We start from the raw sequence: 25,893 nt of genomic DNA on the forward strand, positions 1-25,893 counted from the left end.
TACTGTAAATGGACCCAGGCTCCTTCTGTAAAGACCGCCACTCTTGGAAATTTTTGATGAGAGTTGTGGATGGGAATATAGTAGTAGGAGTCTTCTAAATCTACAGAGGCCATCATGCAATTTGGAAATAGCAGAGGAATTTTTTTAATTTTAGAGACTCCATCCTGAATTTTTTTGTATGACAAGAAATTGTTTTATTTCTTCAGATTTATTACCCTGAATGAACCATTGATTTTTTTTTTTTTTTTTTTTACTAAGAAGAGAGGAGAATATAATCCCATCCCTTCCTCCCCTTGAGGGACTGTAACCAGGACCTTTTTGAGCAAATGAGTTTAAATTCTGCTATTATGGCCTCTTGTTTCAGGGAATCTTTCATTATCCCAGTGGGAAAGAATCTGTCCGGAGGAAAAGAACGGAACTCCAGAAGGAGACCCGATTGCAGAGTAGATAGAACCCAGGGACTGGAAGAAATATTCTCCCAGGCCCCCCCACTGGGAGAAAGAAGTCATTGCTTGGGAACTTTGGGATTAAATTCCTTATTGGGATTGAAGAGGAAACCTCTGCATTTGCTAGGGACTTTAACCCCTTGGGACAGAGCCCATTATAACGCTAAGGACGGGAGCATTTTTTGCCAATCTGACCTCTATCACTTTATGTATTAATAATTCTGGGATGCTTTTACTTATAAATTTGATTCCGAGACTGCTTTTTCGTGACATATTCTACTTTATGTAAGTGATAAATTTACGTCGATACTTGCATCATTTCTTGGTGAAAAATGCCAAAATTTCAGAAAAAAATTTAAAATGTAGCATTTTTCTAACTTTGAAGCTCTCTGCTTGTAAGGAAAAGGGACATGTCAAATAAATTATATATTGATTCACATACACAATGAGGGACATTTATCAATGTTTGCTTATGTATTCTTTTTTTTAGTAATTTTTTCCTTACTTTTTTTTTTACTTATGTGTGACTTTTTTATCAACTGGTTTCAGCCTGTTGATAATTTTCTTACACGTAAGCAATTTTTCCTTTTTTACTTTGGTAGTAGCTTTTTCTGCTCCATGTTTGAGCTGGAGTAAATTTAATAAATTTTTAACCCTGTTGCGACTTCTCTTTGCACAGTTGCGACTGTCGCAGTTAATAAATACCTGACTACCCGTAGTCCATTTTAAAATTATTACTACGTAGTTAATTTTTGGAAAACTTGCTTTTCTCGCTTCCCAGTCAAAATGTCGCACGAAAAATCGCGTAGTCGCAGTTGCGACAATTTTGCGACAATTATAGTAAAGAAAACCTGACTAAACCCATTGATAAATGTCCATAAATATGTCTACTTTATGTTTGCATCTTGAAGTTGACATGTTTTCACTTTTTGAAGACATCAGAGGGCTTCAAAGTATAGCAGCAATTTTCCAATTTTTCCCGAAAATGTCTAAATCAGATTTTTTCAGGGACCAGTTAAGTTTAGAAGTAAATTTGAGGGTGTTTATGGTGGAAATCCCCTATAATGGACCCCATTATGAAAACTGCACCCCTAAAAAGTATTCAAAATTACATTCATTCAAAATGTTTGTTAACCCTTTAGGTGTTTCACAGGAATAGCAGCAAAATGGAGGAGAAAAATCAAAATCTAAATTTTTCACACTAAAATGTTATTGTAGCCCCATTTTTTTTTTCATTTTTACAAGGGGTAAAGGGTAAAAAGGCACCCCAAAACTTGTAATTCATTTTCTCTCAAGTAAGGAAATACATCATATGTGGATGCACTAAGGGAAGGAGCGACAATGGCATTTTGGAGAGCGAATTTTGCTGAAATGGTTTTTGGGGGGCATATCCCATTTAGGAAGCCCCTATGATGCCAGAACAGTAAAAAAAAAAAAAAAAAAAAAACACATGGCACACTATTTTGGAAACTACACCCCTCAAGGAACCTAACAAGGGATATAGTGAGCCTTAACACCCCACAGTTGATTGATGAACTTTCATTAAATTGGGACGTGAAAATGAAAAATTAGATTTTTACCACTAGTGGTAAATGCTGGTGTTACTCCAAACTTTTCATTTTCATAAAGAGTAATATGGGAAAATGCCCCCCAAACTTTGTAACCCCATTTCTCTCGAGTAAGGAAATACCTCATATGTGGTTGTAAAGTGCTCTGTGGGTGCACTAGAGGGCTCAGAAGGGAAGGAATGACATTGGGCTTTAGGAAGCCCCCATGATGCTAGAACAGTAAAAAAAAAAAACACATGGCATACCATTTTGGAAACTACATCCCTCAAGGAATGTAACAAGGAGTACAATGAGCCTTAACACCCCAAAGGTGATTGAAGAACTTTCGTTAAATTATCATGTAAAAATAAAAAAACAAAAAAATGTTAAATAAAATGCTGGTGTTATCCCAAATTTTTCATTTTCACAAGGGGTAATAGGAGGAAAAAAAATGTGTAACCCCATTTCTTCTGAGTATGGAACTGCCCCATATGTGGATGTAAAGTGCTCTGCAGGTGAACTACAATGCTCAGAAGAGAAGGAGCGCCATTGGGCTTTTGGAGAGAGAATTTGGTTGGAATGGAAATCGGGGGCCTTGTGCATTTACAAAGCCCCCGTGGTGCCAGAACAGTGGACGCCCCCCACATGTGACCCCAATTTGGAAACTACACCCCTCCACTGGAACAGTAGGCTGTGCAAATAAAAAATTAAATTTTTCATTTTTACGGACTGTTGCAAAACTACAACTCCCAGAATGCACTGACAGACCATACATGCTGGGAGTTGTAGTTTTGCAACAGCTGTAGGCACACTGGTGGGGAACCACTGAGTTAGGAAACTGACTCTAGCTTAGTGATTCCAACCAATGTGCCTCCAGCTGTTGCAACACTATAACTCCCAGCATGTACAGTCTCTCAGTGCATTCTGGGAGTTGTAGTTTTGCAACAGCTGGAGCCACACGGGTTGGAATCACTGAGCTAGAGTCTGTTTCCTAACTTAGTGGTTCCCCACCAGTGTGCCTCCAGCTGCTGCAAAACTTCAACTCCCAGCATGACCAGACAGTCAGTGATGCTGGGCGTGTAGTTCTGCAATATCTGGCCCTTCAGATGTTGCAGAACTACAACTCACAGAATGCCTGGACATTCTGGGCATGCTAAGAGTTGTAGTTATGCAACAACTGGGGAAGAATAGTTTGGAGACCGCTAAGTAGTGGTCTCCAAACTGTAGCCCTCCAGATGTTGCAAAACTACAACTCCAAGCATGCCGAGACTGTCCAGGCATGCTGGGAGTTGTAGTTCTGCAACATACGAAGGGCCAGATATTGCAGAACTACACGCCCAGCATCCCTGACTGTCTGGGCATGCTGGAATTTGTAGTTTTGCAACATCTGGAGAGCTGCAGTTTTGAAACCACACTCTGCCCAGACATCCAGGGGCGGACAGAGCAGGGATTTCACCTTCAACCCCCCGCCCCCAACTGCCATTGGTCAGTTAGTCCTAACTGACTAATGGCTGGGGATAGGAGGTGGTGGCACCACTGCCACCTCACTCCTATCCTTCAGGATGATCGAAGCAGTCTCTTACAGCTCCGATCATCCCTATTTATGGGCTATCGGGTCATCAGAGTCCCGATCAGCCCGGAATCGCCGCAAATCGACGATCTGAATTTATCAGCGATTCGTGGCGATCGCCGACATGGGGGGGGGGATCTCAGGACCCCCCTAGGCATTGCCACGGGTTGCCTGCTGTACCCCCTTCGTTCCCAACAGGTTAAATTTCCTATTGTCTTGAAATTTCTGATAAGGCTTTCTGGGTTGTTTTTTGCCACGAAAGGAATCAGAAGTATGACCTTGAGTGGGAAACCCTTTTTTCCTATCAGAAGCCTTCTCTAATACTTTGTATAAGACAGGACCAAAAAGGCGATCTCCAGTGCAAGGGATGGAAGATAGTTTGCCTTTTGAACCCACCCTTCCACTGTCAAAGCCATGTGGCTCTCCTAGAAGAATTGGATAAAGTGGCTGCTCTGGAACCCAATCTTACAGAATCTACCGAGAAGTCTGCCAAAAAAAACTACCACCTTGCAAATCACAGGTAAAGACTCCAAGATTTCTTCTCTAGGGGTCTGATCAACAAGATGGGTTTGTAATTGTGAAAGCCAGACTTTTAGGGAGCGAGCAACACATGTAGCAGCTACATTGGTTCTGAAAATTTCCGATAACCCCCAGTCCTCTAAGGGACGAATCTATCTCTTCCCGAATAATTACTCTTAAATTGTTAGCAATTGCAGAGGACTCTTGGGCCAAGATTATTTCAATACAAGCTGCATAGATAGATTTTTTTATAGGCAGAATCTAGCGGCTTCCTACATACTGCACATTCTTTATTACGGGATTTAGAAGAAGACTTCTTACTACAAGACAAAACAATGGCCTAACTTAGCTAGCAGAACTCAGAATGAAATTGAAATTATCTCACCCAGAAGTAGATCCACACCTCTGTAGTCAGGCTGGAACTACTCTTCTTGGAGCCTACACCTCCATTTACCAAATGTTCCAACATGCTGGAGGAAGCTTTCAGCAAAAAACACTGCAGGGCAACCAGGAATGGTCTGCTCAGCTGCTGCCTGTTACTGCTGCTGCTGCGGGGCTTCTGGATACTGCTGCGGGCTGCTATACACCTGCAGGCTGCTGGATACTGCTGCGGGCTGGCTGCCCGCTGTCCACGGGGTTCCTGGATGATAGGAAACGCCGACAGAGGATCCAAAATGGAGAACTCCCGCGCCCCTTTTTGAATGGAGCCGAAGCCGGAAGTGACGCTATGCTGCCAGGCGTTATTGCGCTAACGACATGTCGGCCCCAGTAACGGGAGAGCCGGCGGAAGCCAGGCTACTCCACAGCCCCCACCTCCTTAACGCCGCTGAAACCTGGGGAAAGGATGGAGATGCAGGGCTATCGGGACACCACCGGACCCACAGGCAGGCGTACGGCGGCTCCCCAGAGTAGACTTCTGCTGAACAGGGAGCCCCACTATCAGAGGACCTGCAGCCCCTTGGAGACCGCTCCCAGGCCTCCTAACGAGGGATAGGAAACCTGAACTGGGGTGTGGAGAGGCATGTCCCTGTTTATGTTCCCATGTTTCCTGTCCTGTGGTGGGAGGTCCTCTCAAGGGGGGCTGTCATGAGCGCTTAGGTGAAAACTGCATTATGGAGTGCAAAAAAGGGTAAAGTCAGCTTATCTACATGGCTCAGGAGAAAATTGCCAATGACACCATCCAATGGTACAAGTGTGGCTAGTGAATATACTGACACTGCTGTAATATAATATGAATTTTACCATCATTGTTACTTGTTTTAACCTCCTGTATCTCTCTATGTTGTATTGGTTCACACAGTATACCAGTCCACCACTTCTGACTTTATGATTCTAAATGTAACAGATCTTTTATGTCTTATTGAGAATGACTATTTTCCACTTTTTTACAGTCCTATCTTTGAAGAGGACACTCCATCAGTAATGGAAATTGAGATGGATGATCTTGACAAATGGATGAGCAATATGAAGAACAGTAAGTATTTCTCGTGTTTCTTTATCATCACGCTATGAAATTGCATGGTTTATCTCAGCAGATGAAGTGGATACCCATAGATATATTATGTCTGTGTTTGCCTCATGATTGCATGTTTTTATACCACTTATCTCTATAGGGGCCTATGATTTTGCTTTTGTTAGATGGTAGATTAGCAAATTGTGATCAGGTCTCTGCTCTATGCGTCACCAATGATTGTATGTAGATAATATAAAAGAAAAATCTGCTTGAAAAAGAATGATTTTAAACTTGTATGTCTTCTCACTGGAAACTGGCATATTATTGACTGTACATTGGTTAAAGGGGTACTCCTTGGATAGGGGATAAGATGTGAAAGCGCCAGAGTACCCCTTTAAATCATGGGATAGTTATCAGGAAAAAAAAAGCTTCCATCAATGATATTGATAACTAAATCAGCTTCTTTTTTCTCCTCTCTTTAATTGTATTGCCACTTCTATGGTGCTTAGTGGTAAAGATGCGGCAGAACACCTTTGAAAAAAATGCATCTATTTACAAGCTATTCTGTCACAGTGAGGTAATGGTGCAGCTTTCTGCTGCATTATTACAGTCTCTTGTCAATGTACCCTAAGGCTATATCCATACATAGCAGAGTTTTTCCCTTGTGAATTTTCTTCATGCAGATTTGACAAAGAGATTGCTAAAGCTGAACTCCTCTATGAATACCATTAACATTTCCACAACAGAATAGGCTTTGTAATCGTCTTGCATGGGTAGTGTACTGTAAATTGTTGCATTTTTTTCAAGTGCAGAATTACCACCAAAAATCTGAACATGGCCTAAGAGCAGGCCCAGACTGGCCTAGCGGGATACCGGGAATTTTCCCTGTGGGCCGCCGGCCCTGGGGCCGCTTTTCAGGGATTAACGTACGGGCACCAGGCCCCTACATGAAAATAGGCCCAGTGACCTTCACAGGCGGCCTGCATAGGCCACCCGGCACCCACGATACATATCTTAACATAAGAAAAGGGCCGGCCCTGCACTGTCCCAGGCCGGCCCTGCTTCTTACTTACGGCCCTGGGTTCAGGCCCGGTTCCATAACTAGGCGGACCAAGCGCCCGCTTAGGGGCGGCCAGGTCTGCAGTCCGGGGGGTGGAAAATTTGCTGCCCCCCCCTGTGTCTTAACGCCATAAAGCTGGGAGCCCGGCACTGCTGCTGAGCGACGGACAGATCTGCGTGTGATTAAGGTAAGCATGGGCTGCGGAGGGTTGGCTGAGGGAACAAAAGAATAAAGTTGGCGTGCAGGTGGGGGGGGGGGGGGGTTAGGAGACTGAGGAGAGGGGGGGTGTTGTATATGCATTATTGATGGGGGGAGGCTGGGGGTGACGAACAAGGAGGAAGGGGTGTATTATTATGATTGATGGGGGGACACTGGGGGGTTAGGACCAAGGATGAGGAGGGGGGGTGTATATTTATGATTGATTGGGGGGGGGGGGGTTGGGGGGTTAGGACCAAGGATGAGGGGGGTGTATATTTATGATTGATGGGGGGGGGGTTAGGACCAAGGATGAGGGGGGGGTGCATATTTATGATTGATGGGGGGAGGCTGGGGGGTTAGGACCAAGGATGAGGGGGGGGGGGGTGTATATTTATGATTGTCCCGATATAATTATGTCCCGATATGAGGGGGGGATGAGGGGGTGTATATTTATGATTGATGGGGGAGGCTGGGGGGTTAGGACCAAGGATGAGAGGGGGGTTTATATTTATGATTGATGGGGGAGGCTGGGGGGTTAGGACCAAGGATGAGGGGCGGTGTATATTTATGATTGATGGGGGGGTTAGGACCAAGGATGAGGATGGGGGTGTATATTTATGATTGATGGGGGGGTTTGGGGGTTAGGACCAAGGATGAGGGGGGTGTATATATATGATTGATGGGGGGGGAGGCTGGGGGGTTAGGACCAAGGATGAGGGGGGGTGTATATTTATGATTGATGGGGGGAGGCTGGGGGGTTAGGACCAAGGATGAGGGGGGTGTGTATACTTATGATTAATGGGGGGAGGCTGGGGGGTTAGGACCAAGGATGAGGGGAGTGGTATATATTTATGATTGAAGGGGGGAGGCTGGGGGTGTTGGTGAGGATAACAAGGATGGGGGGGTTTGGGGAGGTGTGAGGCTGAGGAAACCAAGGATAAGGGGGGAGGTGTATATGCATGATTGATAGATCCAAAGAATATGGGATAAGTTATAGATTGTGGGGGGGGGGGGCGAGTGCTGGGACCCCCACGATCTCCAGTACGGGCCTTGCCAGTCAGCTGGAAAAGAGGTATGCCGACCCGCACGAAGTGTCGGCCGACACACCGCACGAAGTGTCGGCCGACACACCCCTCCGTATACTCCATAGAGATACATGCTGACCCCTCCGTATACTCCATAGAGGGAGCGTGCTGACCACGGCTTCCTGTGGGGTCAGACGTCGGCTTCTGGCATACTGACTGGGCCCCCGTGCAGGAGATTGTGGGGGGTCTCAATGCTTGGACCCCCCGCAATCTATAACTTATCCCCTATCCAAAGGCTATTTCAAAGACTAATGGCAGTATTATGTTTAGGGCACAGTGCATGGCAGTATTATATTCAGGGCACAGTGTATGGCAGCATTATAGTCAGGGTGCTGTGTATGGCAGTATTATATTCAGGGCGCAGTGTATGGCAGTATTATATTCAGGGCGCAGTGTATGGCAGTATTATATTCAGGGCGCAGTGTATGGTATTATTATATTCAGGGCAAAGTGTATGGCAGTATTATATTCAGGCTTGTGGCTTTGTTTTTCTACTTGAGGATTGGGGGGGGGGGGCGCGCCAAAATGGAGCTTCGCTTGCGTAGCAAGAATTCCTTGCACCGGCCCTGCCTGGATCGTCAGTGTGGCTGCTGCCTGGGAGAGGCGCTTTGAACTCCGGCGTGGCGCGCTGCTGCGTTCAGACGTGAGGTCACGTCACCGTGGGGGTGACGTGACCTCACGTCTAAACGCAGCAGCCCACCATGTCGGTGTTCACTGTGCCACAGAGAAGTGCGCCCGCCACCCTGCTCTCTCTCGTACAGGCCCTGCTTGTCCTCAGGTACAGAGCCCTGCTTGTCCTCAATGTAAAGAGCCCTGCTTGTCCTCAGTGTACATAACCCTGCTTGTCCTCCATGTAAAGAGCCCTGCTTGTTGTCAGTGTACAGAGCCCCGCTTGTCCTCAGTGTACAGAGCCCAGCTTGTCCTCAGTGTACAGAGCCCCGCTTGTCCTCAGTGTAAGGAGCCCCGCTTGTCATCAGTGTACAGGGCCCTGCTTGTCATCAGTGTACAGGGCCCTGCCAGTCCTCAGTGTACAGAGCCCTGCTTGTCCTCAATGTACAGAGCCCTGCTTGTCCTCAGTGCACAGAGCCCTGCTTGTCCTCAGTGTACAGAGCCCCGCTTGTCCTCAGTGTACAGAGCCCCGTCTGTCCTCAGTGTACAGAGCCCTTCTCGTCTTCAGTGTACAGAGTCCCGCTTGTCCTCACTATACAGAGCCCCGCTTGTCCTCAGTGTACAGAGCCCCGCTTGTCCTCAGTGTGCAGAGCCCTGCTTGTCCTCAGTGTACAGAGACCCGCTTGTCCTCAGTGTACAGAGCCCCGCATGTCCTCAGTGTACAGAGCCCCGCTTGTCCTCAGTGTACAGAGCCCCGCTTGTCCTCAGTGTACAGAGCCCTGCTTGTCCTCAGTGTACAGAGCCCTGCTTGTCCTCAGTGTACAGAGCCCCGCTTGTCTTCAGTGTACAGAGCCCCGCTTGTTCTCAGTGTACAGGGCCCTGCTTGTCCTCAGTGTACAGGGCCCTGCTTGTCCTCAGTGTACATGGCCCTGCTTGTCCTCAGTGTACAGAGCCCCGCTTGTCCTCAGTGTACAGAGCCCCACTTGTCCTCAGTGTACAGAGCCTTGCTTGTCCTCAGTGTACAGAGCCCTGCTTGTCCTCAGTGTACAGAACCCTGCTTGTCTTCAGTGTACAGAGCCCTGCTTGTCCTCAGTGTACAGAGCCCTGCTTGTCCTCAGTGTACAGAGCCCTGCTTGTCCTCAGTGTACAGAGCCCTGCTTGTCCTCAGTGTACAGAGCCCCGCTTGTCTTCAGTGTACAGAGCCCCGCTTGTCCTCAGTGCACAGAGCTCCGCTTGTCCTCAGTGTACAGAGCCCTGCTTGTCCTCAGTGTTAGAGCCCTGCTTGTCCTCAGTGTACAGAGCCCCCCTTGTCCTCAGTGTACAGAGCCCGCTTGTCCTCAGTGTACAGAGCCCAGCTTGTCCTCAGTGTACAGAGCCCTGCTTGTCCTCTGTGACTGCACCTAATGTGGGGAGCTATACTGCTCCTAATGTGGGGAACTGTACTGTACCTAATGTGGGGGAACTATACTGCACCTAATGTGGGGAACTATACTGCACCTATTGTGGGGGAACTATGCTGCACCTAGTGTGGGGGAACTATGCTGCACCTAGTTTTGGGGAACTATACTGCATCTAGTGTGGGGGAACTATGCTGCACCTAGTGTGAGGGAACAATGCTGCACCTAGTGTGGGGGAACTATGCTGCACCTAGTGTGGGGGAACAATACTGCACCTAGTGTGGGGGAACTATACTGTACCTAATGTTAGGGACTATACTGCACCTAATGTGGGGGAAATATACTGCACCTAATGTGGGGAAACTATACTATTTTTTCTCTTTATATATGTCTTATCTATAAATAGGGCAATCTTCAAATATGCTTTAAAATGCATGATTTTACCTTTTATGAACAAGAAAATGACGACGCGCTGGTATAATGATGCAACACTATGGGGCTGGTATGTAATTTTTTCCAGGGCTGGTTTTCACACCCAGTCCGGCCCTGCCTAAGAGTAGAATATCTCGAGATGCAGCCACAGCGCAGGTTAAAACTGTCTCGACAGGGTTTTCTGCACCATATTCTATTGGTTGTTAAAGGAAAACAGTCACCCGTTCACCCACACTAAACCCAATTCACCGGGTTATAGTGCGGGTGAACAGGAGACCGATGCGGGGTCCCTGACTCATATACGTACTTGCAGTCTGGTGCCCGGTCCCTCTGAAGATCCTCTTCTTTCTGCGCTAATTGCATGCTGGAGGCGGGTCTTCTGGATGGATTTGTATATTTATCGGTCACATGAGCACCTGGTGCCGCTGTAAGAAGCTTTGAAGTGTCTTTCCTCTCCCGATTCTAGACATGCTTGTCTAATTGTGACCTACATTTTTAAAGTATAAAAAAAGTTGTTTGCACCGAGCAGGTGAGTTGCCGATTTTCTACTTTTCCTCTACGTACATATTGGACTTGTTTCTTTGCTAAGCTGAGCACCACCAGGGGACCTGCAGCTGTTTCCAGGAAGACAGTGCATCACTTGCATGAGTTACTGGGCTAATAAGGTTGTGCTGACTCTTCTTGCTCCAAGGGCTGGTCACGTGAGTGCTCTTATGACCAGCGCCGATGAATATTCAAATCCAGCCGTTGGGTTCGCCTCCAGAGCGCACTTCAGCACAGAAAGAAAAGGGTCTTCAGAGGTACCGGGCGCCGGACTGCAGGTATGTATATTAGTCAGAGACCCAGCATCTGTCTCTTATTCACCCGCACTATAACCCAGTGTATTGGGTTTAGTGTGGGTGAACAGGTGACTGTTTTCCTTTAATGAAAACTACACGGTATTAACAATCTATATGGATTCTAATTTGGTTGGTAATGAAAACCACTTCCTTCACCATCAATAGAAGACCTCAATGATTCAGCTGATGGGGGTCATATATTGGCCACCCAGCTTCTGCCCCTTTAGACCCTACCCTTAATCTTCCATCTCTCCAGGATTAAAACCGATACATTTAGGATTGAGTCATTAAAATGTATATTTCTCCCCTCCACAAATGAATTGTATAAAAACACACATAGACTACAGTATTCAATACTGTATGCTGAAAATTATGATTCCAATGTTTTTACAATTCCAGAAAGTTCTAAAATGTTTATGCCATATTGAAATACAAAAAGTATGCGAAAAGTATTCCAACCAGTAGTTCATACCGATGTGTGAACAAGTCCTGATTGAGTCTCAGATCCTCCAGTTTAGCCAGACAAGCTTAGTAGATATCCCAGACTTTTCCATTGGCATCTCCCATTGGCATGGATCCTTGTGATGGCAGCAGATCCTGCACCTGGAAGGGTAGAGCATTTATAACTGTGGTGGTGTGTTAATGCACTTCACTAGCTTGAGATAGAGGAGGACCCTAAAACAGAGACTGCTGCACCTCTTCAGCTTTACACCTGTTGTGCTGTTCCCATTGCATGGATCCATGCAAATGGGAGACACCTGTGAAAAATGCCGGGATATCAGCTTGTCTAGCTAAACTGGAGGATCTGAAACTTGATCGGGACGGTTCACAAAACAGTATGCACTATTAGGTGAAACATATTTTTTTATATCTATATGGCATGAAGGTTTTATGCATTTTTCTAGGATTGTGAAAACTTTGGAATAGAAATTATCATGATATCAAATACTGTAGTCTACATGTATCTTTTTATATATCATTGGATTGCATAGGAGGTAGGATCTCCATTTTGTTTATACACATGGCTATTCATCGACTAGTGATATAAGAGTGTTGTCTGTATATATTTTCTGTGTAGGACTATTTCCCCTCCATAGACTCAAAATCAACAAACTAAAGTTTTATTAAGTTGTTTAGGACCTCTACATTATACATGACCCAAGCAATTCTTCCAAAAATGTTTAGAAATGGGTGCTACGCTTGATAAATAGTAGGTGACCTCTGGCTGTTTTTTTAGCAGCCAAGGACTCGCCGATAATAACAGACATCAAGGATCACACAGTGTCCACCATTTACTATAGTTGCGTTGATCAATGCCTATTCCAGCATTGAGTGAAACAAGAGGTTCCGGTGGGCTTATCATATCACACTCCTGCTATGCAAATGCAGGGGTCTGATAAGCTCAGAGGTCTCTTACCTCCCTCCGGCGTGCAGGATTCTTATGCAGCCTAGAGATCCAGGCTATACAAAAAGATCGCCGATAGTACTGAGCAGTACATAGAAATCTAATGATTGCTGTTAATAGTCCCTTATGAAGGCTTAAAAAGTGCAAAATAAATATTAAAAAAAATGTTTAAAAAATATATATAAAAGCCCCCGCCTGCCTAATTAAAAATATAAATCATTCACTTTTCACATTAAAAAAGTAAAAAAACTGTAGTAAAAATAAAAATATCTAATATCCTTGAATGGCTTAATGTATAATCCATTAAAATATAATGTTTATTGTCCTGCACAGTGAACAACATAAAAAAAATATCAAACACCAGAATCAAAGCGATCAAAAATTTCCATCAAAACAAAAATGGAACCAATAAAAACAGATCACGGCACAAAAAAATGAACACCCATACAAATCAAAAGCTTCTTACTTATGAAAGATGGCTGCAGCAGTGAAGCCGAGGGGAACGCCGCTTCCGTGAGTACACAGTAAGCGGAGCATGCGCCGTACACTAACATGGGCAAAGGAGCAGGGTTATGAATATTGATTAGCCGGGCGGAGTGGGCGCCCGGCAAAGATGACGTCAGCGTGCCCCAAGCTCGGATCGGACCTCCTCCCGTGCCCCAATGCCCTCATTAGCATAAATAGAAAAACGCGATTTGCGGTGGAACGGCTGGGCGAATCTGGACAATTTTATCTGGACCGTTTTAATCAGCATCACCCGCACTACAAGCCTGTGTGACAGGTTTAGTGCGGGTTATACTACTAAAAGTTTTCCTTTAATATACATTTTGACACCATATACAGGTTGTTTCTTTACCAGTATTCTGGTGTTGAATTTTTTTTTGGAGAAGCTGTCAGCTCTGCTTCTCCCCCGCAAGCGAGATCCCCATAGCGGAAAATGAATGCTGTGGGAGCCAAACACACACTGAAGAGAGGGGTGTTACACACACAGTATACGTGGTCAGGTGACACGCGCACACACCCCCAACCCCCCCAAGAACCAATGGTAGAGGGCGGGTGTGAGCATGTCATGTAACACATTCCATAGCAAAACACTAAATATGGCACTACAGGTCAAAAACTTGGACTTACCTGCAGCCTAAGTAAATAGTATGACTTGTACGATGTGTCGACCACTGGCAACCAGGAAGAAGACCGCACCATAGGACTAGACAAGCAATACTGGGGCACCAAGGGAGCAGCGGCAGGTAAGTCCAGGTTTTTGTTTATATACCAGCAGCCTGAGAATGATGTTTAAAAAAAAAAAAAAAAGTTCGATGCTGGCTGACCCCTTAAATGGGCACTGTCACCAAACTTTTTTTTCTATATGTTGTAGTACTTATCTCTAATATACTTTCATTATTTTTTTTATCATTAAAATAGTTTAATTTACATTTAAAAACCGTCCACTAGGGGTCTCCCTCCAAGTGGTTGATTGCAGTCTGACATGATGTCACTAGTGAATTAGGACCGATGCCAGCCGGGCAATCAGTTCTAATTCAGTCAGCCTGTGCTCGCTCCCTGCCTGTCAATCAGACAGGTGGGAGCGTGCACTGAGAAAAGGATGCGCGCATTGGCTCCCTGGCCTCACACGCCGGCCCCGCCTCCCGGCATATACGCCACTGCTGCTGTCCTGCACTTCGGTATGAGAGTGGGGTTCGGGGGACTGAGAGCGGGGAGTGGGGTTCAGGGGGGAGACTGAGAGAGGGGTTCGGAGGGGACTGAGAGCAGGGTTCGGTGGACTGAGAGCGGGGTTCAGGGTAGCGCTGCGGCCATAAAGTTTTTGTTTTCAACACAGGCTGCCTCCAGTTGTTTCACCACTACAACTCCCAGCATGCCCTGACATCCAATAGATGTCAGGACAAGCTGGGAGTTGTAGTGGTGAAACAGCTGGAGGCAACCTGTATAGATGAGCTAAGGGCAGAAGTCAGCCCCCCCCAGCAGGCATCAGCGACGTCGCGCCTGCTTGGGAAGTCTGCCTGTCTACCTGGTAAGTGAACACACTACCAGGTAGACAAAAAGGCATTTCTCAGATAGTAAAAAAATTAATTTAAAGGCAGGGAGGAGGTTAGGGATAGATGGGCAATAGGTAAATGTAGATTCATGACTTTCTCCCAACTAAAGTTTTTTGCAGATAATTTGACATTATGGGGCTAAAATAAAGTGTCAACAAGTCATAACAGGGAAATGGAAGTACAAAAAAAAAAAAAGAAAGAAACAATAAAACGTTTGAGATTCACGGACAAAAGGAAGTATATATCCCACTAAAGAACTAAAGGATACATTTCTGGATTTGGCGATTTGTTTATGTTTGAAGCTATAATGAATACAGTACAGTAATGAAAGTACAAACAAATGTTATTAGGCATCAGAGAGTGTCTAAACATTGATGTCACATGACATGCCACCAGTGTGTCATCATATAATGTACACTCTCTATTGTAGCTCTTCTAATATACAATACTGAATGACATAAAACTGTTGTCTGTGTTTCCAGGCTGTCGCTTGTCTACCCTTGAAGAAGAGAACAAAGTTCACACAAGGTAAGATACACTTTGCGTCATGAAATCACTAGGTGGCTCTAACCAAATGAAGACTTTAGATACCAATCTGGCTAGAAGCAATTCATATATAATGGTCAGTATGAAGAGTGATGAGAATAATACATAGATATGGCAGCTCGGCTCTTGATTTGATATTTTTATGGTAAACACTAAAATGTTTGAAGCTATTGATAAACTTTTTCAGGCATAGCAGTCCTATATTCTGTAATAACTAAGCCAATCTATAACAGTTTTTTTAAGGGGTTTTCTATTATTTGACTGTGCTACAGAGGCTGTAAAATTTGTGTAGTTCATAATATAGTTTCTGTACCTGTGTTTGATGGATGGTCCTGCAATTCTTATGTAAGCTTTGCCCCGATTGTTTATTTTTAACAGCATACAAAATGAGTGTTGTCTCAGCTTTTCCAAGGTTGCAGTGCGGGCCGAGACTGCAGGTCAGGTGTTGAAAGAAGCCTGCCTACTTCTATGGGTGGAACGATCGCTGAGTGGAGCAATACACTCGGGAATCTTCGGCTCCCCCATAGAGCCGCTTTGTGTGGTGGTCGACATGCTTCAGTTAGAAGCAAAGCCAGGGGCCCCAAACAGGAGATTTCAGGGGGGAGTGCAGTGGTCAGACCCCAGCAATCTGACTCTCATCCCCTATCCTTAAGATAGGGGATAAGTTTTTATATCGCGGAGTACTCCTTTAAGCTGCACCTAGTTTTTCCTCAGAGTAAGACTCTCCTTACTCTATGCCATTTGATCACATGTATCTATAAAAAAAATAGTCAGAGCTCCTCATAGGGCAATATCGCCAAACCAGTAGAACATATTCAGGTAAGTATAATTCCATAGAGTTACAGCAATCCGCTCACCTGGTTAAGTTGTGTAAATGACACCACTAAATAATAGCATGAATAGCGTGGTGCTGCCTCTGGGCATTAGCTAGGATGGACTCCAACCGCAAAATTGTAGAAGATCAGGGATAAAACTAAGGAAAGCCGGGTTACTGGCGCGATCCACTAACACAGATTCAAATGATGTTCACCATCAAACACTTTATTAGCCAAACATAATGTTTTTCAGGGCATTGAAGCCCCTTCAGTAGATGTACTAACATGGTATTTGATCACATGTGTCAATATCACCACCGGATTACTTGGCACTGGATCTTTTGCTTTTTCCTGGATTCACACTGCACACTTTGGGGGATATTTATCAAATCTGTCTATGTCCCGCATCAATATAGACAAAGCTACAGACGGTTAGGCTGGTCTATTGTGCGCCTAATTTATCAAAAGATGCACGGCTCTAGATAAATTCTGCACACAGACTTTATGATCTATGCTTTAGACTGTATTGAAACCTGCTCCAGCATGGTCTAACATTTCGGCGTACTTTCAGCCGATGTGATTTGTCGCTGAAAAGTCGCTTTTGATAAATTCAGCACCAATGCATTTTCCAATGCATTTTTCTGTCTAAAATAGACTAGCATGCATCCTGTTCTAAAAATCCTCTAGAGCAAAAGTCGCAAAAAAGTCGCACATATTTAGACTACGACTTTCTGTGCGACAAATTTAGATGGGAAAAAACTGTCTGAACCCTTTGATAAATCTCCCCCTTTGTCTGACAATTCCTGAAACTTCTATACTCCCAGTTGATAGTTACAGACTAATCTCTGCTCGTTCTGGGCTAAGTAGTCATATGGGCGGTCTTCCTAGGTAATTTACAGCTCTCTCTCTATATGCACATTTAGCTGTCAATCGATGAGTAGGATCACTCACATAACTACTTAGCCAGAGTAAGCAAAGATTTACACCATTATATTAGTAGTTGCCCTGGACCTTTTACGACAAAACTATATATCAATAAATGCTCAGCATCTCCTGGTATATCAAGATGCCTGCCGATTGGACTGCATTTTTTAAATAACAGGTTCCCTTTAATTTGATAAGTCCACCAGGTAATTCAGAATGTGCGTAAAGAGCTCATATTATATCTGCCCTACTGCAAAGGAAAACGGGAAACCTATATACAACACCCCAATAATACTCTATTAAAGGGGTACTCCACTGGAAAACATATTATTTTTTTAAACAACTGGTGCCACAAAGTTAAACAGATTTGAAAATTAGAAAAAAGGAGTTGAGTGCGGGTCACAATAAACTAGCCGAGGTACAATATGGTTGAACACCTACACCTTAGGTGTAATGTAAATTTGAAAAAGGGAAAAAGAAATGGTAACGATAACCTCAAGCCCAATATCGGATAGCCTGATACATGATGAAAAATTGAAGGAACCAAGCTTCAAATATATGATGAAAACAATATAAATTTATTAAAAATACGAATAACAAGTAAATTATGTTGTAGAACCTCCTTTCACAGGGCCCTTGTGTGGAGGTAAATGCAATAAATGAATGTTAAAACATAGGACTTAAAACAGCACCACTGTGTGCAGTGATTGGAAATAGAGTTCGTTAGTCCGGCATTTGTTAATTCAGAATATAAGCTTTTCACAGTCCGCTTTTCACAGACGTTAATATGTGTAGACTCTGGTCCATGTATTGGACAGCAATAAAGAGTATATTTACCAGCCATATGGAATAGTCAGATGAAACTTGCCATAGGATTGGTGCCGGCAAGCACCCGTCCAGAGTGGGGTCTGAGCGCGCTGAATGTAGGCGCTGGCATGCGCTCTTGCGGCTGGTCTGCCTGCCACCAACCATATGGAAGCCGCTAGTGATGATAGGATAAGACACAGCTTATAGACATGCGATGGATGAACCTCATGGAAAGACTTGGCGTCTGACGTCAGCCAGGTAGGTGGGCTGGATGGATAAAGGTTGCAGCCGTTGTATGGAAAGCGATGTTAAACTTCCTGTAGTGGTAATGTTCGCTGATAGATGTTCCAAATGCCAGTGGTGCGTTAATGATGCGTTAGTTTAAGCTTCTAGACGCGTTTCAGGAAACTTTATAATGATGGCCCTTTCCTCAGTAGAAGTAGAAGATTTGAAAATTACCTCTGTTTAAAAATCCTAATCCTTCCAGTACTTATCAGCCACTGTATGCTCCACATGAAGTTATTTTCTTTTTGAATTTCCTTTCTGCCTAACCACAGTGCTCTCTGCTGACACCTCTGTGCATGTCAGGAACTGTCCAGAGCAAATCCCCATAGCAAACCTATCCTGCCTTGGTAGGTTTGCTATGGGGATTTGCTCTGGACAGTTCCTGACATGGAAAGAGGTGTCAGCAGAGAGCACTGTGGTCAGACAGAAAAGAAATTAAAAAAAGAAAAGAAATTCCAGTGGAGGATACAGCAGCTGATAAGTATTGGAAGGTTTAAGATTTTTAAATAGAGGTAATTTACAAATATGTGGATATATCAAATTGAATTTAAAACACCGGCGCTCCTGGATATACTATTGAAGCTGCTTTTATACCACTATAACAGATCCGCTGTTAAATTGTTGAGTATTTCTAGAAAAAAATTTATTCAGTGGTATTAGCGCTATTATGATGTACTATTGTAGGAACTGCTGTTACCCCAATAGTTGATTTGATAATTTATAAAATAAAATAAAACTGCATGGAACAAATGTATATGGATAATGATTCTTTTACCTAATTTTTTGCTGAGTATGATGGACAATCTCCTTCTTGATGGAGGTTGTCTGAAGTGGTCTGGGTCTTTGTGCTGTATCTTTAAAAAGTGGTTCCTGCGCTGTATACGATCGTTGATGAAATCCTCCTTGATGCAATGCTCACGTGCTACGAGAACGCCCCGGCCAGTGGCATCTGCAACCAGCGAACTTGAGATAGAGAAGAAGCCGGGGTTGGACCTCCGGTGTTTAATGACTGCTCCTCAGGTACCTGTGAGCGCCAAGACTTCACCTGTCTGACGCTTTTCGGAAATGAGCAATTTCCTTTTTCAAGTAAATTTTGAAAAAGGAAATCAGAGGTCAGCAGAGAGCACTGTGGTCATGACATCAGAGGAAATGCATTTCTTTTTTGGATTTCTCTTTAGTATACAGCCCCTAAAAAGTACTGGAAGGATTAAGATCTTTTAATAGAAGTGATTTACAAATCTGTTAAGTTTCTGGCACCAGTTGATTTAAAAAAAAAAAAAAAGTTTTCCATGGGAGTACCCCTTTAAGAAAAGTAGTTCTGTAACACGACTGGTTCATACCAGGAGACTTGTCTTCTTGCCCTTCATAAACCATACTGGTACAAAGAGAACATATAGGGTTCACCTACTTGACCACAACACGAGAGCTATTGCTCCCTATTCGCTCATCAGATTGGGGGGGGGGGGGGCTTCATAAATAAAGTACTAGATCATCTTATAGATATCTTAATATACCAACCTCTGTCCATTTAATATTAACTTTCATTTTTTATTATGGCAAGATAAACTTTTTTTTAATCTATACATCATCACTAGATCTTTGGGGAGATTTATCAAACCCCTACAAAGAAAAAGTTGGCCAGTTGCCCATAGCAACCAATCAGATTGCTTCTTTTATTTTCAGAGGCCTTTTAAAATGAAAGTTGCGATTGGATTGGTTGCTATGGGCAACTGGTCAACTTCTCCTCTGCACAGGTTTTGATAAATCTTTCCCTAAGTGTTTCAGGTAGAAAACTATGGGGGAGATTCATTAAAGGGTTATTCCAGGAATTTTTTTTATTTGACTATACTACAGGGGCTCTAAAGTTAGTGTAGTTCATAATATAGTGTCTGTATCTGTGGTGGTCTCACAATTCTTCTGTGATTTTTGCCCCAATATTTATTGTTAACAGCATACAAAATTACTCAGGTCTCAGGATTTCCCAGGTTGCAGTGTGTTGAGACCTGACATCACTAGTCAGTTGTGCAAAGGGAGCCTGTCCTGCTTCAATGGGTGGAGTGACCACTGCTTGGGAGAGAGATTTGTTTGCAAGAGCTGTAGGCACCCTGGTTAGAAAACACACTGGTCTTTTGAATGGATGCAGCTCATTTGTGCTGCAATGGGTGGGGTCGCTGATGTGTGGGAGGGAGGAATGTAACTTCACATTTACAAACATGGAACTATCAAGGAAATATCAAGTTCAGAAATATCAAGTTCACAAAAAGATAGCCTGGCAGATATGTACTAAAATCACCTTATAGTGGATAACCCCTTTAAGACCTGTGCTAAGGAAAAGTTGTCCAGTTGCCCATAGCAACCAATCAGATTGCTTCCTTTATTTTTCAAAGGTCTTTTAAAAAAAAAAAAAAAAAAATGAAAGAAGCGATCTAATTGGTTGCTATGGGCAACTGGTTGACTTTTCCCCTGAACAAGTTTTAAAGGGGTACTCCAGTGGAAAACTTTTTTTTTTTAAATCAACTGGTGCCAGAAAGTTTAACAGATGAAATTATTTTCTTTTTGGAACACAGTGCTCTCTGCTGACATCACGAGCACAGTGCTCTCTGCTGACATCTCTGTCCATTTTAAGAACTGTCCAGAGTAGGAGAAAATCCCCATAGCAAACATATGCTGCTCTGGACAGTTCTTAAAAACGAGAGATGTCAGCAGAGAGCGCTGTGCTTGTGATGTCAGCAGAGAGCACTGTGTTACAAAAAGAAAAGAATTTCCTCTGTAGTATACAGCAGCTGATAAATACTGGAAGGATTAAGATTTTTTAATAGAAGAAATTTACAAAACTGTTTCACTTTCAGGCACCAGTTTATAAAAAAAAAAAAAAAAAATACGTTTTCCACCGGAGTACCCCTTTACTGAATCTCCCCCTATAATACTATCCCACACTGACCATGTAAAGAAAATGAGTATTTCAATAGAAAATATGGGACAGGTGGTATCAGGGTGAGGAGCGCAGTGGCTGGGTGCTCAAATTCCAGTATACTCTCAGTGAAAAGAAATAGTCACATACGCTAATATATGCATCAATTCTTCTTCATATATGATAAATCCAAAGTACACGAATCCAACATAGAATATTCACCCGATGTGTGACAACAAATCCGCAAGGTGTAGATAGGAGATATCAATGGCGTCTGGTTTTCCAAGTGCACCTGCACCAGCATTCTCTCATCCAGCCATCTACATTCACCGAGGGTCTGACGTCTGCTCATACATAGAAAATGGCCCCATCTGGAAATGTAATCTTTTTATTTGATACATGTGTCTGAAATACACTGGATTCTCCTCTTTATGGCTTCTTATTGCCTAGGATGATAATAGAATGTGGCATGCTTCGGGGCTTCTAGTGCCTACACAATCAATCCGTTCTTGGGCTATAATTAAGGAAATCATTTTAGTACCGCAGCTTTCTTACACATTCCTTAATACTTTCAAGTTTTCCCACTTTGACCCATATTCTCTCTGGCCATGAATGTTCTCTATTATCTGTTATATGAGCAGAAGTGGAAATGGATGATAATATCTTCATTATCCTTGCAAATGTTTAATCTCGCAGTAACGTGTGAAGGAAGACAATGTCTTGCCAATATTGTTACGCCGCTTTAGAAAGCACGTCATATTTGACAAGTCCTTATTATGTGTCTGAAAAACAGCAGCCCGAGAGACTGGCACCCACAATGTATTTCCAGCCAATTTTCAAACCTCCTGCCTCCTCCATGGGATTCATTAAAGACAAAATCAATCCTTCCATCTACAGCGCACCCCTGTTGCTAGGCAATTATTTTATAAAGATTGCTGGAGCACAGGCTGGCGCAGAGTCAATTGCATCCTATATAGCATCCTTCCATTAGCTTTGTGCTGCTGTCTCTGGTCTAGGCAGAAATGCCAATAAGAGCCCAGCGTTTCCAATGCATGCAGCGTTTAGGCTTGTTTTCAACATCAGTCACAAAAAGGCTGCATGCACAGAATATATCTCTAGTAAAATCCCCCATACTGGCAGGCTGCTCAGCTATACATCTTATGCGGGAAGATGCGATCCACACTCAGCTGTTCTGTTAGTATGATTTAATGGCCCAAATAGACCTGTAGTCTATTATATGGTTTGCTTCACTCAAATCAATACACTAATAGAAACCACTGATAGATGTGTTTTGGGAATTAAGCATAGAGTTTAGGTAATGTTGGACATAATGCATCTGGGGTATGAAGGTCACCTGTCATTATGCTGCAATACCTGCGTCCCTTTCCATGTAGTAGTTTTGTATAAATGTAATCGGAATAAATGGAATGTATCACCTAGATATTTTTTACTCATTAAAGTCACATGATAAAATGTTCTTTCTTTCTAATCTGTTTGCATTTTCTGTATTCATTATTTTTTTTTTTACTTTATCAAAAGGACAGTCATAATGCCTGAGCTTCACTGTAAACTGCAAATGCCTTAGCTTGGTCAGCAAACAGTATTTAGAGATATACTTTACAGCAGCCCAGGGCTGCCTCTGCCTATAGGCAAAGTAGGCAGCCGCCTAGAGCGCCCTGTGGATGGGGACGCTGCTCTCAAGAAAGTTAGACAGCCAGCTCAACCAGCTCAGCTAGCAGCACCGCCATTAACACCCACCTGATGTGTGTCACCCCAGTAGTAAGGTAATTACATAGGGAGGGGATTTGTTACAGTGTGTCACCCCAGTAGTAAAGAGATTACAAAAGGTGGAGGTTTCATATAGTGTGTCACCCCAGTAGTAAGCTAATGACATGAGGAGGGGTCTTGTTATAGTGTGTGACCCCAGTAGTAAGGAGATTACTTGAGAGGGGTTTGTTACAGTGTGTCACCCCAGTAGCAAAGAGATTACATAAGGAGGAGGTTTCATATAGTGTGTCACCCCGGTAGTAAGCTAATGACATGAGGAGGGGTCTTGTTATAGTATGTTTCCCCAGTAGTAAGGAGATTACTTGAGAGGGGATTGTTAAAGTGTGTCACCCCAGTAGTAAGGTAATTACATGAGGAGGAGGTTTGTTACAGTGTGTCACCCCAGTAGTAAAGAGATTACATAAGGAGGAGGTTTCATATAGTGTGTCACCCCAGTAGTAAGCTAATGACATGAGGAGGGGTCTTGTTATAGTGTGTGACCCCAGTAGTAAGGAGATTACTTGAGAGGGGTTTGTTACAGTGTGTCACCCCAGTAGTAAAGAGATTACATAAGGAGGAGATTTCATATAGTGTGTCACCAAAGTAGTAAGCTAATGACATGAGGAGGGGTTTTGTTACAGTGTGTGACCCCAGTAGTAAGGAGATTACTTGAGAGGGGTTTGTTACAGTGTGTCACCCCAGTAGTAAGGAGATTACATGAGAGGGGGTTTGTTACAGCGTGTCACCCCAGTAGTAAAGAGATTATATAAGAAGGAGGTTTCTTATAGTGTATCACCCCAGTAGTAAGGAGATTACATGAGAGGGGGTTTGTTACAGTGTGTCACCCCAGTAGTAAAGAGATTATATAAGAAGGAGGTTTCTTATAGTGTGTCACCCCAGTAGTAAGGAGATTACATGAGAGGGGGTTTGTTACAGTGTGTCACCCCAGTAGTAAAGAGATTATATAAGGAGGAGGTTTCTTATAGTGTGTCACCCAAGTAGTAAGCTAATGACATGAGGAGGAGGCTTGTTACAATGTGTTTCCCCAGTAGTAAGGCGGGGCATGTCAAAGGGCGGGTCAATGGGCGGAAAATTAGCTTTTGCCTAAGGTTGCTAAAATCCTTGCACCATCCCTGCAGCAGCCCAATGTACAAAGGAAACTATAGAGTAGAGTGGACTGACTTCTTTGTCAGAGATTTCGAGGCATTTTCTTTGCAGAGACCATTGTGCAGTGAAGGGAAGAGGATGAGCTGAGACCATCATCTATTGTGAATGGCCTGATCTTGTCTTATCGGTCTACTGGTATCATCTTTCACTGTAATCCTGCTTGTGATAAAAAGGAGGACATGACTAAGATCAGGAAGTGTCAGCCTATTATATGGCTCAGTGCCAGAATGAAAAAAACTGCATGATTTCAGGATTATTTTAAAATATACAGTGGATAGTAAAATGAAAAATTAGGGAAAAAAAAATTACCAAAAAATATGTCACCAAAAAAATCACCAAAAGTAAGGTCCTGTTCATATAATGTTCTGAGCACAATTAATAAGGTACAAAAAATGTAAAACGTATATAAAAAAAAAATGGATTGTTAGGTATACGTTTATGTTTTTTGAGCTTTCCATTTAAAGCATTACTGTCTTTAGGAATTATTTTTTTTTTTTATTTAATACTGCTTTAAAAAAATAAACATTTTCTTAACATACTTTTGAGAAAAATATGTTTGCTAAAGATGTGAACAACATGTTTAAAAAAAAACACCTGCCACTAGAGTTCTGTCTCCTTTATTTTGTCATCAGACTTCCAAGCAAATATTGATGGATTTGCTGTCATGTTATCTCCCTGCTCTGCTAACTCCATACTGAACTCAGCAGTGGCAGCTGAACCATGTAAGGGGAGACAGTTTAAGGTAAAAGAAAAATTAAAAACATGAAAGAGAAAAAAAAGTTTGTTCAATGCCATGCTCTACCATCATTAGATGGCTTACATAGATCAATGTAATGCTATTGCATTACATTAATCTATGTTTTCGGCGCTCGATTGCTTAGGATGACCAAAGGCAGCCTTAAAGGGGTACTCTGCCCCTAGAGATCTTATCCCCTATCCATGTATCTGTGTAGCACCCAGCGTTTGTTTAGACTGCTGGGTGTGGGCGGCGGGGTTGTGCAGTCATGCCCCCTCTTAAAGACTTGCATTGAGTGGGCATGGCGTGACATCATAAGGGGTGTGGCTGGGATGTCACGACCCCCGCTGCCCTCTCCAAGCTTTTGGAACAAAATGTTCCGAATTCTGGGGCAGTGGAGTACCCCTTTAAGCAATCGTTTTTTGCTACCCCAGGCCTCCATCTGTATAGACATATGTAAGATTTTATAGGATAAATTCCAGCACCTTGTTCCACTGTATTAAAGGAAAACAGTCATCCTGTTCACCCACACTGAACCCAATACACTGGGTTACAGTGTGGGTGAACATGAGACCATTAAGGGGTCAATGAGTTAAATACGTACCTGTAATCCGGAGCTGTGTCACTACAAATATCCTCTTCTATCCCCCCTGAATTAAGCACAGGAGGCGGGCCCGCTGGGTGAATTTGAATATTTATTGGTGCTGGTCAGGTGAGTGATTGCACCTACTGAGCGCTCACATGAACAGTGCCAATGAATATTCAAATTCACCAGGCAGGCCCGCCTCCTGTGTGCAATTCAGCAGAGATAGAAGATGATCTTTGGAGGGACACAGCTCTGGACTTAAGGTACATGTTTAACTCATTGACCCCTCATCGGTCTCCTGTTAACCCACACTGTGTGGGGCTTTACAGATGGGAATTTTGTATAGAGTTGAGGATGGGGCTGGCACGAGGAACCTTAAATGTTTGCCTGGCAAATTCTGCAGATTTGTGGCTAGTGGCAGAGAAGCCTTCATGTCGCCAAAGCGGAGCACCCAGGAGAGGAGAGAGCACCACCACTGACTTAACCTGAACCTGGGAGGGAGACTTTCAAAGTTTCTATAGGTGAAGTTTAGGTGACAATGACATACTGTATCTATGTGTGGCGTGGGGGTGTGAGGTGCAGGGTAGATGTTATAACCCAAGGGGCAGATGTTATTAACCCAGGGATATACTCACTATTCTGCTGGTGTGGAGTGAGTCACTGTACAAATACATTACTGATCCTGAATTACATTCTGTATTCTACCCCAGAGCTGCACTCACTATTCTGCTTGTG

At 43.6% G+C, this 25,893-nt stretch overlaps 1 protein-coding gene across 2 annotated transcripts in view; it reads left to right on the forward strand.

Annotated features, from left to right (window-relative positions):
• The window catches only part of TMEM154 (transmembrane protein 154), a 98,034-nt gene that overhangs the window by 55,337 nt on the left and 16,804 nt on the right, over positions 1 to 25,893 (forward strand). For both annotated transcript variants that reach the window (XM_056562705.1, XM_056562697.1), the window contains exons 5-6: positions 5,474 to 5,556; positions 15,097 to 15,142. In XM_056562705.1, coding sequence (XP_056418680.1) covers positions 5,474 to 5,556; positions 15,097 to 15,142 — 129 coding nt within the window. The remainder of the gene's footprint in view (positions 1 to 5,473; positions 5,557 to 15,096; positions 15,143 to 25,893) is intronic.

This window comes from Hyla sarda, chromosome 1 (genome assembly GCF_029499605.1).
Source record: "Hyla sarda isolate aHylSar1 chromosome 1, aHylSar1.hap1, whole genome shotgun sequence".
Taxonomy (NCBI): Eukaryota; Metazoa; Chordata; class Amphibia; order Anura; family Hylidae; genus Hyla; species Hyla sarda.